This window comes from Vidua chalybeata, chromosome 22, assembly GCF_026979565.1.
Source record: "Vidua chalybeata isolate OUT-0048 chromosome 22, bVidCha1 merged haplotype, whole genome shotgun sequence".
NCBI classification, from domain to species: Eukaryota; Metazoa; Chordata; class Aves; order Passeriformes; family Viduidae; genus Vidua; species Vidua chalybeata.
The window spans coordinates 2,504,473-2,521,659 of record NC_071551.1 but is presented as its reverse complement, the minus strand read 5'-3'; the positions used below and the strand labels follow the sequence as shown (position 1 = coordinate 2,521,659).

At 64.6% G+C, this 17,187-nt stretch overlaps 1 protein-coding gene across 1 annotated transcript in view; it reads left to right on the top strand.

Annotated features, from left to right (window-relative positions):
• The first annotated feature begins 2,771 nt into the window (after positions 1–2,771).
• Positions 2,772–17,187, top strand: part of HSPG2 (heparan sulfate proteoglycan 2) — a 42,499-nt gene continuing 28,083 nt past the window's right edge. The window contains exons 1-20 of the mRNA XM_053962796.1: positions 2,772–2,833; positions 7,409–7,538; positions 8,365–8,448; positions 8,878–8,987; positions 9,073–9,131; positions 9,747–9,907; positions 10,105–10,230; positions 10,785–11,027; positions 12,145–12,264; positions 12,338–12,469; positions 13,438–13,582; positions 15,029–15,177; positions 15,257–15,403; positions 15,467–15,630; positions 15,701–15,877; positions 16,221–16,417; positions 16,494–16,641; positions 16,723–16,850; positions 16,920–17,006; positions 17,098–17,156. Coding sequence (XP_053818771.1) covers positions 2,774–2,833; positions 7,409–7,538; positions 8,365–8,448; positions 8,878–8,987; positions 9,073–9,131; positions 9,747–9,907; positions 10,105–10,230; positions 10,785–11,027; positions 12,145–12,264; positions 12,338–12,469; positions 13,438–13,582; positions 15,029–15,177; positions 15,257–15,403; positions 15,467–15,630; positions 15,701–15,877; positions 16,221–16,417; positions 16,494–16,641; positions 16,723–16,850; positions 16,920–17,006; positions 17,098–17,156 — 2,626 coding nt within the window. The 5' untranslated portion in view covers positions 2,772–2,773. The remainder of the gene's footprint in view (positions 2,834–7,408; positions 7,539–8,364; positions 8,449–8,877; positions 8,988–9,072; positions 9,132–9,746; positions 9,908–10,104; positions 10,231–10,784; positions 11,028–12,144; positions 12,265–12,337; positions 12,470–13,437; positions 13,583–15,028; positions 15,178–15,256; positions 15,404–15,466; positions 15,631–15,700; positions 15,878–16,220; positions 16,418–16,493; positions 16,642–16,722; positions 16,851–16,919; positions 17,007–17,097; positions 17,157–17,187) is intronic.

Here is a 17,187-nt window from a genome sequence, read left to right as displayed (position 1 = left end):
AGAGTGCTCCATGTCCACCGCATACCCTCTGGTCCCCCAGTGCCCCCCACAGTCCCTCTAACTGCTCCCGTGCCCCCCTTAGCCCCGATGACCCACCCCCCGTGCCCCACATAGTCCCCAAAGCTCTCTGTGCCCCCCATAACCCCCACAGTCACCTCTGTGCCTCCCAGAGCCCCTACGACCCCCCTGTACCCTCACAGTCACTATAACCACCCCGTGCCCCCCACAGCCCCCCTATTCCCTGTGCCCCTGGTGGCCCCCTCAGGCCCCTCTGGCCCCCATACATCACTCCCCTGGGCCCTTGAGCTCCCAAGCCCCTACAACCACCCCTGTCCCCCCATATTCCCTGTGCCTTTGGTGTGCCCATATGGCCCCTATAGCCTTCATGGGCTCAGTGCCCCATATATCCTCCCCTGCTGGACCCCCAGAGCCCCTACAACCATCCCAGGTGCCCTCCATAGTCCCCAGGCCACTGGTGTCCCAATAGGGCCCCTATGGCCCCCATAGCCCCCATGGACTGTATGGCCCCATATATCCCTCCTCCCAGACCCCATAGCCCTTCCAACTACCCCTGTGCCCCCAGAGCTCCCCAATCACCTCTGCTGCTCCCATAGCCCCTTCCAACCAGCCTTGTGTCCCCCTTATTGCCCATGTTCCCATACAGCCCCTGTGGCCCCCATATACACCCCCCCCAGAGCCCATGGTCCCTGTGCCCCCCACATTCCCGGTGCCCCTGGTAGCCCACTCTGACCCCCCTGGCCTCATATACAGCCCCCATGCCAGAACCCATAACCCTTACAATCACCCCCTAGACCCTTTAAACCCCTGTGCCCCCATACCCCCCTATATCTGCCATGCTTCTTGTGTTCCCCATGTACCCCCTATGCTGTCCTGTGCCCAATAACTCCCACAGCCCTCCTACACCCCTATAGGCCCCTCCATATCATTTTATGACACTTTATGCTGTCCCCCATAGACCCTACAAACCTCAGTGTCCCCATAACCCCTCGCCCCTGGTACCCCTATAGCCCCTACAGCCCCCCTGTGCCCCCATAGTGCCCTCTCTACAGCCCTGGTACCCCCATAGCTCCCCTCTATGCCCCTTCATAGTTCCTATAGTTCCCCCATAGCCACACTCCCCGGTACTCCCAGAGCCCTATAACCACCCCCCCCCCCATGTCCCCCATTGCTCCCAAACTTCCTCACATGCCTGGAGGGCTGTGGGGTCCCCACGCACCCCAGAACCCTCGTGGAAGTTCCCACAGGAGTCTTCCATGCCCCTCCAGTGTCCCCACGTACTCCCATGACCCTGTAGAAGTTCCTAGAGGTGACCCCTGTGTGCCCATAAAAGTTCCCAGGGGTGTCCCAAGGTGTTCCCATGTCCTTGTAAAAGTTCCCAGGGGTGACTCCCATGTCGCCCCGTGTCACCATAAAAGTTCCTGAAGGTGCTCCACAGTGTCCCCACGCACCCCCGTGGCATCCTGCAACTGTCCAGAGGTGGCCCCTGTGTCCCCACACACCCCTGTGTCCCTGTAAATGCTCCTACAGGTGCTCCATGATGTCCTGCACCCCATGTCCCTGTAAAAGTTCCCAGGGGTGTGCCCACCCACCCCTTGTCCCCATAAAAGTTCCCAGAGGTGCACCCCCATTCTCCTCCCACACTTGTGTTCCCATAAAGTTCCCAGGAGTGTCCCACGGTGTCCCCACGCAGCCACGTGTCCCTGTGCAAATTCCCACAGCTGCCCCATGGTGTCCCCATGCACCTCTGTGTCCCAGGAGAGGTTCCCAGGAGTGTCCCACGGTGCCCCCACGCACCCACGTGTCCCAGTATAGGTTTCCAGAGGTGGCCCGTGTACCCCCATGTCCCCACGCACTCTCATGCCCTCCTGAAAGTTCCCAGGGGTGTCCCCCCGTGTCCCCACACCCCCCGTGTCCCAGTTTAAGTTCTCAGAGTTGCCCCCTCTGTCCCCCCGTGTCCCTGCAAAAGTTTCCAGGGCTGTCCCCCATATCCCCGTACCCCAGTGCAAGTTCCCAGGGGTGTCCCAAGGTGTCCCGGCACGCCCGGGTGTCCCCCTGTGTCCCCCTGGTGTCCCTGCAGGGGTTCCCAGGGGTGTCACCCGATGTCCTCACGCCTCCCACGTCCCAACGTAAATTCTCAGAGCTTCTCCCCGTGTCCCCCTGCAACTTCTGCGCCTCCCTGTGAACGTTCCCAGGGGTGTCCCCTGTGTCCCAGTGCAAGATCCCAGAGCTGTCCCACGGTGTCCCTGCGCCCCTCCGTGTTCCCCGTGCCCTCCCGTGTCCCTGCAAATGTTCCCGGGGGTGCCTCCCCGTGTCCCCTCGTGTCCCTGTCGAAGTTCCCAGGGGTGTCCCACGTGTGTCCGTGTCCCTGTACAAGTTCCCAGGGGTGTCCCGCGGTGTCCCTGCGCCCCCGTGCCCCCCCCGTGTCCCTGTACAAGTCCCCAGGGGTGTCCCGCGGTGTCCCTGCGCCCCGCGTGTCCCCGCTGACGCTGCCCCGTGTCCCAGCGCCAGTTCCCAGGGGTGTCCCCGTGTCCCAGCGCCAGTTCCCAGGGGTGTCCCCGTGTCCCAGCGCCAGCTCCCGACGCTGTCCCGCCGTGTCCCCGTTGCCGCCCCGCCGTGTCCCCCGCGGGCGCGCGCTGCGCGGCCCCGCCCCGCGGGCCGGGGGGGCCGGGGGGGGGCGGGGCGGCCCCGGGGCGGCGGCGCGGCCGGAGCGGAGCGGAGCGAGCGGAGCGATCTCGGCGGGGCCGCAGCGGCGATGGGGCGGCGGGGCCCGGCGGCGCTGGGGACCCTCCTGCTGCTGGGGACCCTCCTGGGGGTGAGTGGGGCCGGGGGCCCGGCAGCGCGGGGGGCCGGGGGTCCCCTCGCCGAGCTGGGAGGTCCCGGAAAGGAGTTGGGGGGCCCGGAGTTGGGGTCCCGCGAAGGAGTTGGGGACCTCTAAAGGATTTGGGGTACCTGAAGGGAGCTGGGGTCTCTACCCCTGGACTTGGGGTCTCTTAAAGGAGCTGAGGTCCCTTGCAGGAGTTGGAGTCCCCCCACGGAGCTGGGGTCCCCGAAAGGAGTCAGGGTCCCGGAGCTGGAATTCCTTGTCGGAGTTGGGGTCCCCTACAGGAGTTGGGGTCCCCGGAGCGGGAATTCCTTAGAGCAGTTGTGAGCCCCCTGTGGTTTTGGGATTCCTTAAAGTACTTGGGGCCCTTAAAGGAGTTGGGGTCCCCACACGATTTTGGGATCCCCTAAAGGATTTGGGTACCACGGAGCTGCGGCCCCCTGAAGGAGTTGGGGTCCCCTAGACGAGTTAGCAACCCCTCCCCGGAGTTGGGGATCCTTCTAGGAGTTGGGGTCCCCCACGGAGTTTGTGTCTCTCGGAGGATTTGAGGATCCTTGTTACCACGGAATTGAGGTCCCCCAGGACACCAAGGAGATGTGGGGGTCCCTGTTCCTTAAGGGATTGGGGGTCCCCCCTGTACCAGGGGATTCCTGGCACCCTGCCCCCCTCTCTAAGGGACTGGGGGTCCCCCCCTGTACCAGAGCCACGTGGAGACCCCAGAGCCCACCCTGTCCCATCTGGGAATTGCAATGTCCCCCCAAAGGAGAGGTGGGGTCCCTCTCCCCATGCCCTGTCCCATCTGGGAATGGGGTGCATGGGGACTCCCTGCCTGTCCTCTATGGGGCTTGAGGTCCCCCAGGGACTGGGGGTACATGGGGGCGCCCATCCCTATTCCCCTGGGGTCCCCATGACCCCCATGTCAGGGCCCCAGTCGGGGGGGGGGGTTTCCATCACCCCACCCTGTTCCTTCAGGGAATTGGGGTCCCCCGTGACCCCAGAGAGGGGATGGTTCCCATCACCCCATAAAGCCACTCATGGTGGTCCAACCCCCCCGCCTCGCCCCCACACCCTGCCATGGGTGGGGGTCACTTATAGGGGCACTTATATCCTGCTTTTGGGGTGCCCCCCCCCACCCCGTCCGCGCCCTCACCCCATCCCCCGCCCCAGCTAAATTTAAAGGGTGATGGTGGCGCCGGTCACCCTAAAAATAACCGTCCCAAAATACCCCCCCGGGGGGGGGCGCTGCGTCTGGGGGTGCCCCTGGGGGGGTCCCCACCCTGCTGGGGGCAGTGGGGCAGGGGGTGACACCTCTGGGTACCCCCCGGGGAGGTGCAGGGGGGTTTGCGCCGTGGGGCTGCGCACTCCCGATTTACGGGGGGGGTCCCTCAGTGGGGTGCGGGGGGGACGGCGAGGTGGAGGGGCAGGGGGTGGTTTGGGGCTGGGCGGGTGCCCGGGGTGGAGAACAGAGGGGGCCTTGTGCTCGGGGCCGTGCTGGCAGCGCGGCCCCCCCGCTGTCCGTGGGGCTCCCACCCACGTCCGGGGGGGCCGGCGGGGACAAAGGGGGGTATCCCCGCTTTACAACCCCCCATCCCCCATTCTACTGAGGCACATGGGGGGATCTGGGGGCCGAGCACCCCAATAACCCCCCTGGCCGGGATGCCGGGCCGCACATCCCCCTACAAACACGGTGGGGGGGGGGGTTCCCACGGGGCCCACGGAGGGGTTTGGCGTAGGGTGGGGCATGGGGGCGCCACCCCCGAGGGCTGCGAAGAGTTAATTTGGTGGGGGGGAAGGGGAGGGCGAAGCAGGAATGTGCGATAAGATCACCCTGCCCGGGGGGAAGGGCTGGGGAAGGGGGGGACACCCCACGCACACCTCCCGCGCTCCTGCACACTCGTGTGCCCGGGGCACGCATGGAGGGGGGCACGGCCACGGCAGCTTTGGGGGGCCCCGCGCTGCTGGGGAGGCTCCTGTCACACCTGGGGGCACGTGGGGGCATCTGGGGACACCTGGGGGCATTTGGGGCTACCTGGGGGCATTTGGGGCCGCCTGGGAGTACTCAGGGCACTCGGGCACCCTCCGGGCCCTCAGCGCACATGGCCTCTTGCCTTCGGCTCTTTCCCATCGCCAAAGATGGCCCGGCTGGGATGAGGGGGAGGAGGAGGAAGGCGGGGAGGAAGGTCAGCTCAGCTGGGTCCTTTGCCAGGACTTCTGGGTTTCCCCCTCGCCATGAAAACCCGACACTCCCCCAAAAAGTCTTGTTATCCCACCAAAAAACCTACTTCCTCAAAAATTTCCCCGAAAAAATCTGTCTATGCCCCCCAAAAAAAACCCACCTCCACCCCCATATCCATGTCCCCCCCAACCCTTTTCTGCCCCTAAAAAAACCCCGTAACCCTTCCCCCAAAAATCCATTTTCCCCCCCAAAACCCATCAACCACCCACAACTCATCTCCACTCTCCAAAACCCATCTCCCTCCCCAAAAAAACCATCATCCCCCCCACCAGTATCCCCCCAGAAAATCACCCCCCCCAAAAACGAAGCCTCCCCTCCAAAACCGCTGGGATCGGCCCCCCCAGTCCGAGTCCTTTCGGGATAAATTAGGCAATGCCAGCAGGGAGGAATGCAGGGGGGCAGGGCAGACACATATTTGGGGCCCCCCTGCCTGCCCGGCTGTGGCTTTGACCCCGCAGCTGTTTCACCCCCAAATCCCGGGGGCGGCTGGCGGGGGGGGGAGGGGGAGAGCAGCTGCCTCTGCCCCCCCCCCCGGGACCAACATCCCACCAGCTGTGCTGGCAGCCCCCCCAAATCCCGGGGTGACCCCATCCTCCCAAACTGGAGGTGGCTCGGTCCTTGGGGACCCCCGGGAGGGGGGAGGAAGGTTTTTTCATGGGGGAAATACCTTTTAGCATGACCTTGGGGGAACAATAAGCCGGGGGGGACTGCTATTAATATCCCCCCCCCGGTTATTATTCTTGTGCTGCGTCACCTCCTCTTCCTCACCCGGATGAGTTAACGGGGGGGCACATCCAGATTTGGGGGCCACTTCAAGATTTGAGGAGCCAGATCCAGATTTTAGTGAGGGAACATCCAAACTGGCGGGAGCAGACATTCAGATTGGCGGGGCACACCCGAATAAAGGGGGTTTGAGGTGTTCCCCCAATTTGAGGTGCAGTTTGGAAGCGGGAGGTGGGCAGGGTGGTGCTTCCTCAACCTCCTCTTCCTCGCCCCCCTTCCCCCAGCTTTTCCCCAGGGTGCGGGGCAGGATTTGGGCCGGAGAGTGGAAAATGTGAGCGGCGGCGGGGCCGTGGCGTCCGGCCGGGCGCGGTGCCCCGGCGGCAGCGGGGGGGACCCGGGTGTCCGGGGGGGCCCAGGCGTCCGGGGGTGCGGGGCCGCGGCGCGGAGAGGCTTCCGGTAACCGGAGAGGGGGATTGTCCCCGACCCTGCGCGGACACCGCCGGACACCCGACACGCAGCTGCCCTTCCTCCGGCCGGGCTGGGGCTGCGGCGCCGGGGCTGAGCACCCACGGGCTCGGTGCGCGAGTGGGGGGAGATTCCAGGGCACCCAGGGGCTGGCACCCACAGGCTCGGTGCGCGAGTGGGGGACGCGGTGGCAGAGCCCCCGCACACTCGGCGCGTGTGCGCGGCTGCGGGGGCTGAGCAGCCCCACGTGTGGGGACAATGGCAGAGCACCCACACGCGGCGGGGTACACGTGTGGGGATGTGGGGCCGAGAACCCACACGCTCAGTGCACATCTGGGGAGCTGCAGAGCCACCCCAAGCACACACGGCCTCGTGCCTCAGTTTCCCCGTGCATGGGGAACCTGACACCCACGAGGGGCCTGCCCAGCCAGAAGCCTTGGGGTGTTGGGTCCTCCCACCCGTGTGGCCGCGTGCCCGGTGTCCCCCCCTTGTCCCCCCGTGTCCCGTCCCCCCCAGCGCCCGCCTAATCCCCCGGCGCTTGTTTGCACAGCAAAGTGCTGCTGCGACGGATTCCTGCCGGGGCCGGGGCGGGGGCACCCGCGGCGCCGCACACGCGTGTGCCCGGACCCGCGGGCACCGGGGCACACCCGGCTGGGGCACACGCGCGGGTGTGGCGGTGCCGGTGTCCGTGCACAGTCACCTGTCGGTGGCTGCCGCGCTGTGCGTGCTCACACGCGTCCCCGTGTCGGCTCCTGCGTGTGACAGTGCAGGCGTGTCCCCATGTCACTGAACACGTCCATCCCCGTGTCAGTGCACACGTGGAGCCGTGTAAACGCGCGTGCACGCGCTTCCCGTGCCGCTGCACGCGCGTGTGCACACCGGGCTCCCTGGCACACGCCCCAGTGCCTGCACACGCACGTCTCGGTGCCGGCGATCCCGGTGCAGGCAGTCCCGGTGCAGGCAGTCCCGGTGCCGGCGGTCCCGGTGCCGGTCGGGGCAGGAATGCTGAGGGTGTGTGATGAGCTCATCCCCCTCCCTTTTCCCGGTGACGCCACCGCACAGCCACGCACCCCCACCCCCGTCCCCCCCCGGGGTGACGTGTCCCGCGGGTGGCCCCATCCCATGGTGGCCCCATCCCCCAGGTCACCGGCGGTGCCCGCGGCTGGGCCGACGCCTTCCCCGAGGACACAGTGGCCGATCACGTCGGGGACACGCAGGGACGGCGCTACTACCGGCACCTGTCAGATGACGAGGACCTGGTGGCCTCTGGAGGTGAGGGGACCCCAGGGGGCACCAGGGTGGGTGGGTCCTGATGCCACCCTGGGTGTCACTTGCACAGTCCCCACTGCGGATGGCACTGGGACCTGGTGGTAAAGTGGCACTGGGTGGGTCGGTGCCACCAGGAGTGGGAGTCACTTTGGCTGAATGTCACTGTGGTTTGACATGAATGGTGTCACCAGGTGGGAGGTGTTACCATCAGTTGGTGCCACCGTGGGTGCCACCACTGTCCCCGCTGCAGATAGGAATTGGACCTGATGGCATCCAGCACTAAGGTGGCACTGGAGATGTGGGTGCCACCTTGGATGCTGCCTGCACTGTCCAAGGCACCATGTCCTTGGACCTGGTGGCATCTGGTGGTAAGGTGGCACTGGGTGGGTGGATGTCACTGTGATCGAGTGCCACTCGTGCTGCTCCCATCACAGATGCCACCAGGATTTGGTGGCAGCCAGTGGAAGGTGGCAGCACGTGGGTGAGCATCACCGTGGGTGAATGTCACCATGAGTGGGTGCCACCGTGGGTAGATACCACCCTGGGTGCTCCCATGTCGTCCCCAGGGCAGATGGCACTAGGACCTGGTGTCATCTGGCAGTAAAATGTCACCAGGTGGTGGCTACCATGGGTGTGTGTGGCACATGTAGATGCCCCTCTGGTGCCAACACATGATCCCCATCGTGGATGGCACTGGGATCTGGTGGCATTTGGTGGCAAATGTGGCACTGGGTGCCACCATGATTGGGTGGGTGTCACCGTGGGTGGGTGTCCACACATGTGGGGGTCCCCGCGGGCGGGTGCCACCCTCACACTGTGCCCACGGCAGATGGCAGCGGGGAGGATGGCAGTGGTGTTCCCTGGCCACCGGCAGTCACAGCCATGACTCCCAGCAGCGGGCTGGCACCCACCGGTAAGGGGACACTGTGGATGGCACCTGGCCCTGGGCTGGTCCCCGCTGGCACCGCTCTCAACCTCTGTCTCCTCTTCATCCTCCTCCTTCCTCTTCCTCCTCCTCCTCCTTGGGGGCAGCGCCCGGGCCCCGCCCCGCGCCCGCGGGCATGGTGGTGGCTGAGCCCGAGGACGACCCCCCGATCAGTAAGTGACACTTTTTGGGGACCCCCCTTTGCTGCACCCCCACTTTTCTTCCTCCTGTGCTTTATTGGGTGGGATCCCAATCACTGGGGGGGCACACAGCTGGGGAGCAAGAGGAACATCTGGATGGGAGGGTCACAGCTGGGTGAGGGTCACGGCGGGGGATTTTTTGGGTGTGCAGGTGCCGCCCCCCCACCCCCCCAGTTTTGGCACCCCATCCCCCAACTTTGGCACCCCCCACCCCCAGTTTATTTCCGGGCGCTGGTGAACTTCACCCGCAGCATCGACTACAGCTCACGGCTGGAGGACCCTGACTCCGAGGAATTTCGGGAGATTTCTGAGGCCGTGGTGGATACGGTGAGGACTGGGGGGATTCAGGGGGTGCTGGGGTGGGGGGCAGCCATGGGACCATTCTGACCCCCCATTTTCTGCCCCCTAACAGCTGGAGTCAGAGTATTACAAAGTGCCTGGGGAGCAGGTGGTCAGCGTGGTCTTCATCAAGTGAGTGGGGGGGCCTGGGGAGCTTTGGGGGGGCTTGGGGGAGTCTAGAGGGGCTTAGAGGGTTTGGGAGGGCCAAGAGGGTTTTGGAAGGTCAGGAAAACAGGTGGGGCAGGGGGGTCTGGGGGAGCAAGGCATCATCTGGGGAGATTTTGGGGTGCAATGAGGAAGTTTTGGGATGCAGCAAAGAGCTTTTAGGAGTGCAGGGAAGTTTTGGGGATGATGGAGATGTTCGGAGGTGATGGGGCAGATTGGAGGTGAAGAGGCTTTTGGGGTGCAATGATGAGATTTTGGGGTGCAATGAGGAAGTTTTGGGGTGCAATGAGGGGCTTTTGGGAGGACAGAGAGGTTTTGTGGGTGTTGGGGTGGATTGGAGGTGATGGAAATGTTTTGGGGTGCAAAGAGGGGCTTTTGGGTTGCAGTGAGGACGTTTCAGGGTGCAGTGAAGAACTTTTGGGAGCGCAGGAAGTTTTTGGGGTGACGGAGTCATTTGGAGGTGATGGGGTGGATTGGAGGTGATGAGGATTTCTTGGGGTGCAGTGTGGACAGTTTGGAGGCTCAGGGCTGATTTGGGGGTGCAGTGTGGCAGTTTTGGGATGCTGACCCCTTGTCCCCCAGGCAGCTGGACGGGGACGTGTTCGTGGAGCTGGATGTGGGCTCAGAGGGGAACGGGGACGAGGCGCAGCTCGAGGGGGTCCTGCGGGACCTGTTGGCCGGCGGCTCCATCGCCTCCTACCTCACCTCCCCCCAGGGCTTCCAGTTCCGTCGCCTGGGAGCCGGTGAGCCTGGGAGGGGCTCTGGGGGGAGTCTGAGGGGCTTTTGGGGTGCTCTGGAGCAGCTTGGGGCCGGGGGGCTCAGAGCACAACATCCCAACCCATGTTACTCTGCTGGCTCTCATGTCTGGCCAAATTCGGGGGGGGGGGGGGGGTATATTTCGGGGTGACCCCCTGACCGTGTGCCCCCTCCCCGGCTGCAGTGACCCCCCAGCCACGCGCCTGCACCGTGGAGGAGTTCTCCTGTGGGAGTGGGGAGTGCGTGGCCTTGGAATATCGCTGTGACCGCCGGCCCGACTGCCACGACGCCTCCGACGAGGAGGGATGTGGTGAGGCAGCTCTGCACCCCCGGAACCTCCTCTGTCCCCACCAACGCCCCCTGCCCCCATTCCCCACCCCATGGCCCTGACACTCCCTCTCTGCACCCCCTCTCTTGCCTATAACCCTCTTATACTCTCCTTCTGCACTCCCACTTCCCCCTTTAACCCCCTGCCCCCTATTTTACCCCTACACCCCCATGGACATTCCCTGCAACCCCTTTTTCCCATATACTCCCTTATACTCTACTGCGTCCTCATTTCCAACCCCCCCTGCACCCCATAAACACTTCCCACACCCCTTTTGCCTGGTATACCCCTCTATACCACTCTGCATCCCCATTTCTCACTTTAATCCCCCTGCACCCCAGTTTTATCCCTATGCCCCCATAAACACTCCTCACACCCCCTTTTTTCCCCCCATATAACCCCTCTGCGCCCCATTTTGCCCCTACAGCCCCCCATAAGCCCCCCTTGCACCACTCTCCTCCAGACCTCCCAGACCCACCCTCTTCACCCCCACTCCCCCTAAATCCCCCCATAACCCCCCTTTTATCTGCCCCCAGAGCCCTCCCCACGGCCACCCCCCAGCACCGCCCGCCCGGCCACCACGCGCCCGCTGAGCACCGTCCCCGCAGGCACCACCCCAGCGTCCCCCCTGCGCCCCTTCACCCCACGTCCCCCAAAACCGGCGGCCGGGGGGTGCCAGGGGGGCGAGGCCGCCTGCAGGGACGGGCGCTGCGTGCCCCGGGACTACCTGTGTGATGGAGAGCGCGACTGCGCCGACGGCTCCGACGAGGACGCCTGCGGTGGGTCCTGGGGGGCGGCGAGGCTTTGGGGGGCTCTACCTGTGCTTCAGCAAAGCCTCGGGCATGGTGTCCCATGGCAAACTGCAGTCCATGGCTTGGGCAGGTTCACTCTGTGCTGGGCTGGGAACTGGCTGATGGCTGGGCCCAGAAGTGCTGGGAGATGGTGCAGTTGGAGTCTGGCCACCAGGTGTGTCCCCCAGGGATCAGTGGTGGGCCCAGTGCTCTTCAATGTCTTTACTGATCAGCTGGGTGAGGGCACTGAGATCCACACCAAGCTGGGTGCGAGCGTGGATCTGCTGGAGGGTCAGGGCTCTGCACAGGGACCTGGACAGGCTGGATCCAAGTGATGAATCCATCGATGTGAGGTTTAACAAGTCCAAGTGCCGGGTCCTGCACTTTGGCCACAACAACCCCATGCACTGCTACAGGCTGGGGACAGAGGGGCTGGGCAGCAGCCAGGCAGAAAGGGACCTGCAGGGACTGATGGACAGCAGGAGGGACATGAGCCAGCCGTGTGCCCAGGTGGCCAAGAAAGCCAATGGCTCCTGGCCTGGATGAGGAATGGCCTCCCGTGGCCAGCAGGAGCAGGGCAGTGATTCTTCTGCACTCAGCACTGCTTGGGCAGCACCTCGAGTGCTGTATCCAGTTCTGGGCCCCCCAATTTAGGAAGGACATGGAGGGGCTGGTCCAGAGAAGGGCAACAAGGCTGGTGAGGGGTCTGGAGCACAAGTCCTGTGAGGCTGAGGGAACTGGGGGGGCTCAGGGGGGCCCTTACCGCTCTACAACTCCCTGACAGGAGGGGACAGCCCAGCGGGGGTTGAGCTCTACTCCCAGAGGTCTAGGAACAGGGTGAGAGGACACAGCCCTAAGGTGTGCAGGAGAGGTTTAGGCTGGACATTAGGAAGAAGCTCTACACAGAAAGGGTGACTTGGCACTGGAAGAGGCTGCCCAGGGAGGTGGTGGAGTCACCGTCCCTGGAAGTGTTTAAGGAAAGCCTGGAAGTGGCACTCAGTGCCATGGTCTGGGTGACAAGGAGGTGTTGGGTCATCAATGATCTCAAAGTTTCCAACCTAACTGATTCTGGGATTCTGGGTGTGACCTGCCCCGTGCCCCCCAGGCACCCCGTCCCCCTGCGAGCCCAACGAGTTCAAGTGTGACAACGGGCACTGCGCCCTCAAGCTCTGGCGCTGCGACGGCGAGAACGACTGCGGCGACGGCTCCGACGAGAGCGACTGCCGTGAGTACGGGGGCTCGGGGACATGTGTGGGGACACGGGGACACAGCTGACACCGTGCTGTGACCTCCTGCAGCCACCAAGGCGCCCGGTGCGGTGTGTGGGCCAGCGGAATTCCGGTGCGTGTCCAGCGGGAGCTGCATCCGAGCCAGCTACCAGTGCGACAGGGAGCCCGACTGCCCCGACCGCAGCGACGAGGTTGGATGTGGTGAGTGACACCGGAGGGGACACTCGGCAGGCAGGGGACATGGGGACCAAGGCTGGGCTGAGGATGCTGTGCCAGGGGTGCTGTGCCAGAGATGCTGTGGCGCCAGCACAGGGACACTGTGCCCAAGCTGTCCTCGGGATACAGGGCTGTGTCTGAGCTGTGCCAGGGACCCTTTGCTGTGACACCAGGCTGGGGACACTGCCCAGGGGCCTTGTGCCATAGCAGAGGGCTGGGGATATTGTGTCATGGTACCAGGCTGGTGACACTGTGCCTGGGGGCATTGTGCCATGGCACTGGGCTGGGGACTCTGTGCCCGAGCTGGTGCCACAGAACCATACCGGAGACGCTGTGTCCCGGTCCCTGTGCTGTGGCACGGTGCTGGCCGCCACACTGGGGACAGTGCCACACCACACTGCCTGTGTCGTGGCACCAGGCTGGGGACCCTGTGCTGGGAGCTTGGCCCCAGGTGGTGCCATGCTGGGGACATGTCACAGAACCAGGCTGGGTATCACACTGGGGACCTTGTCCCCAAGCTGGACTGGAGACACAGTGCCAAAGAACCCGTCCCTGGGTGGGTCTGGGGTGGTGGTGACAGTGTCCCCATCTTCCAGTGGTGCCACACAGAGCAGATGGTACCAGTGGCAGTGACAATGACAGGGTGGTGGTGGCAGTGTCCCAGTTCCCTGGGGTGCTAGCAGGGCAGGTGGTGCCAATGGCAGTGGCGGTCCAGAATGACAGGGGTGACAGTGACAGTGTCCTTGACACCTGGGGTGGGTGGTGACTGCGTCAGTGGTAGTGGTGGTGCAATGATGGAGTGGCGGTGGCAGTGTCCCTGTCCCCCGGGGGTGCTGTGCAGTGTGGGTGGTGCCGGTGACAGTGGGTGGTGGTGGCAGTGTCCCTGTCCCCCGGGGGTGCTGTGCGGTGTGGGTGGTGCAGTGGCGGTGACAATGACTGGGTGGCGGTGGCAGTGCCCCCACAGGTGGTGACGCTGCCGCGGGAGTCGGTGAGGGCGGTGCCAGGCCAGACCGTCACCTTCACGTGTGTCGCCACCGGCGTCCCCACCCCCATCGTCACCTGGCGCCTGAACTGGGGACACACCCCCAGCAGCCACAGGTGGGCGGGGCCGAGGGCGGGGCCTAAGGGGTGCTGGTTGCTGATTGGAGAAAGGGGCGTGGCTTGCAATGGGAAGAACTTGTGATTGGGTGTAGTCTATGATGGGAGGAGCTTCTGTTTGGGGTGGGGTCTATGTGGGCGGGGTTTGTTGGGGGAGTTGGTGGGGCAAGCCTCGGGGCGGGGCTTCTGTGCAGGGTGTGGTCTATGTGGGCGGAGTTTTGGGTAAATGGGCGTGGCTAATAGCAGTGTGTGTCGCTAGTGGGCGGTGCTTGTGCAATGGGCGGGACTTGGGATTGGGGCGGGGCCGGGGTGTAAGCCGGTCGGTCAGAGGGAATGGGCTCCTGTGCTGGGGCTGGGCACTGGGTGTGCGGGGCACTGGGTGTGCGGGGCACTGGGTGTACTGGGTGTGCAGGACACTTGGTGTGTGGGGACACTGTGTGTGCGGGGCACTGAGTGTGTGGGGCACTGGGTGTGCAGGACACTGAGTGTGTGGGGCACTGGGTGTACTGGGTGTGCAGGACACTGGGTGTGTGGGGACACTGGATGTGCAGGGCACTGGGTGTGTGGGGCAATAAGTGTGCAGGGCACTGGGTGTACTGTGTGTACAGGACACTGGGTGTGTGGGGACACTGGATGTGCAGGGCACTGGGTGTGCAGGGCACTTGGTGTGCAGGGCACTTGGTGTGCAGGGCACTGGGTGTGTGGGGACACTGTATGTGCAGGGCACTGGGTGTGTGGGGCACTGGGTGTACTGGGTGTACAGGACACTGGGTGTGCAGGACACTGGGTGTGCGGGACACTGTATGTGCGGGGCACTGGGTGTGTGGGGCAATAGGTGTGCAGGGCACTGGGTGTACTGGGTGTACAGGACACTGGGTGTGTGAGGACACTGTATGTGCAGGGCACTGGGTGTGCGGGGCACTGGGTGTGCAGGGCACAGTGTGTGCGGGGCACTGGATGTGCAGGGCGCTGGGTGTGCAGAGCACTTGGTGTGTGGGGCAATAAGTGTGCAGGGCACTGGGTGTACTGGGTGTACAGGACACTGGGTGTGTGGGGACACTGGATGTGCAGGGCACTGGGTGTGCAGGGCACTGGGTGTGCGGGGCACTGTGTGTGCGGGGCACTGGGTGTGTGGGGCAATAGGTGTGCGGGGCACTGGGTGTGCGGGGCACTGGGTGTGTGGGGCAATAGGTGTGCGGGGCACTGGGTGTGTGGGGCAATAGGTGTGCAGGGCACTGGGTGCACTGGGTGTGCAGAGTACCGGGTGTGCCGGTATCAGGTGGTGTGAGTGTGCAGGGCACTGGGTGTACAGGCTATTGTTTGTACTGGATGTGCAGAGCCCCAGGTGTGCCAGGTGCTGCGTGTGCTCTGCACGGGGTGTGTGTGGCTCCTGGGTGTGCCGGGCTCCACTTGTGCCAGGCTCTGGGTAGCAAACGTGCCCCACAGGGTGTCGATTGTGAGCGAGGCTGGGCAGGGCACCCTGACTATCCGGGACGTGAAGGAAGCTGATCAAGGCGCCTACACCTGTGAGGCCATCAACACCCTGGGCATGGTGTTCGGCATCCCTGACAGCATCCTCACTGTCACCCGCCCCGGTGAGCGCCTTCTCCCCCCTCCATGCCACCAGTCCCGCCGTGGCACTGTCACCATCACCCGCTGTCTCATCTCCCACAGGGCCATGTCCCGAGGGCCACTTCCAGGTGACAGGGACATCCCGCTGCTTGCCCTGCTTCTGCTTTGGCGTCACCACCTCCTGCCGTGCCACCACCCGGCACCGCCACCGCCTCCACCTGCGCTTCAACCGCCCCGACGACTTCAAGGGTGAGTTGTGGGTACAGGGGACGGGGCAGGGGACACAGCAGGGGCTGAGCGCTTTCCTTGCAGGTGTCAATGTGACGGTGCCAGCAGCGCCATCTGCACCGGTGCTCTCAGCCACCCAACTCCACGTGGATGTGGGCACTGAGGAATTCCAGCTCCTGGACCTGTCCCGCCGCTTCCTGGCGCTAGACGCCTTCTGGGCACTGCCAGAGCCCTTCCTTGGGGACAAGGTGATGCCGGGGTGGGGTCAGGGCTGGGCACAGCAGTGGCATGGCCGCTGACAGCCCGCTGTGCTGCCAGGTGGACGCCTACGGGGGAGCGCTGAGTTACGGGGTGCGGTACCGGCTGGGCCGGGGGCCCCCTGAGCCCACCGCCCACCCCGACCTGCTGCTGCGGGGCCACGGGCGGCAGCTGCGGGCGCGTGCCGGTGACACCCAGCCAGACATTCTCAACCAGCGGCACGTGCCCCTCACCGAGGTGGGTGTGAGAAGGGATGGTGATGGTGGTGGCAGGGAGGTGATGCCGGTGGTGATGGTGGGTGATGGTGGTGGTGGCGGTGGGTGATGCAGGTAGGGGGTGGGTGGCACTGGTTATACTGGTGGGTGGGTGATGCCAGTGGAGATGGGTGCAGTGTGTAGTGGCAGGTGGGTGACTCCAGGGATGGGATGGAGATACTGATGGTGGGTGGGTGATACCGGTGGTGGGTGGGTGATGCTGGTAGCAGTGATGCTGATGATGGTCACTGATGCCAGTGGTGGCAGGTGGGTGATGCCAGCATTACCATCACCCTGCTGTGACACTGCTGTCACCGTCCTGGCAGGACCACTGGGAGGACGAGCAGGGTGCCCCGGTGAGCCGGGAGCTGCTGCTGCTGGTGCTGCAGGGACTGGAGGGCATCTTCATCCGGGCGGTGTATGACGGGCGCATGGCCAGCGTGGGGCTCAGCGACGTGGCCATGGACATCACCAGCACTGCGGACACCGGCCTGGGGCCGGCTGGCGACATCGAGGAGTGCAGGTGAGCACTGGCAGCAAGGTCACGGGCTCAGTGCCACTGCTGCTGTGATGCCACTGTCACACTGCTCTGTCCCCAGGTGCCCTGTGGGCTACACGGGGCTGTCGTGCCAGCGCTGTGCCCCCCGTTTTGAGCGGGTGACGAGGGGACCCTACCTGGGGACCTGCTCTGGCTGTGGCTGCCACGGCCACTCCAGCACCTGTGACCCCGTTTTTGGGCACTGCTTGGTAAGGAGTTGACGAGGTGATGAGGGGACAGGGACACAGCACAGGATCACCACTCCCCTGTGACATGTGTCCCCCTCCCAGAACTGCCAGCACAACACGGAGGGTCCCCAGTGTGAGAAGTGCAAGCCTGGCTTCTTCGGCGATGCCACCAAAGGCACAGCCACTGCTTGTCACCCTTGTCCCTGTCCCTACACGGAGCCATCTCGCAGGTGGGTGCCGACCCCAGGGACCAGCCCCTGATGTCACCGCCCTGGCATCACCGTCATTGTCACCCACAGGTTCTCGGAGTCCTGCTTTTTGGACACAGATGGCCAGGCCACCTGCGATGCCTGTGCCCCTGGATACGCTGGCCGCCGCTGTGAGAGGTGGGTGGGGGGTCCCTCCCTATAACCCCCCCACCTGGCACCCCCCACCCATCACCCACCTATCACCCACCCATCCCCCACCCATCCACAGGTGCGCCCCAGGCTACGAGGGAGACCCCATCCAGCCGGGTGGCAAGTGCACCCCAATTGGTGAGTGGAGGGTGCTGCTTGGGGGGGTCCG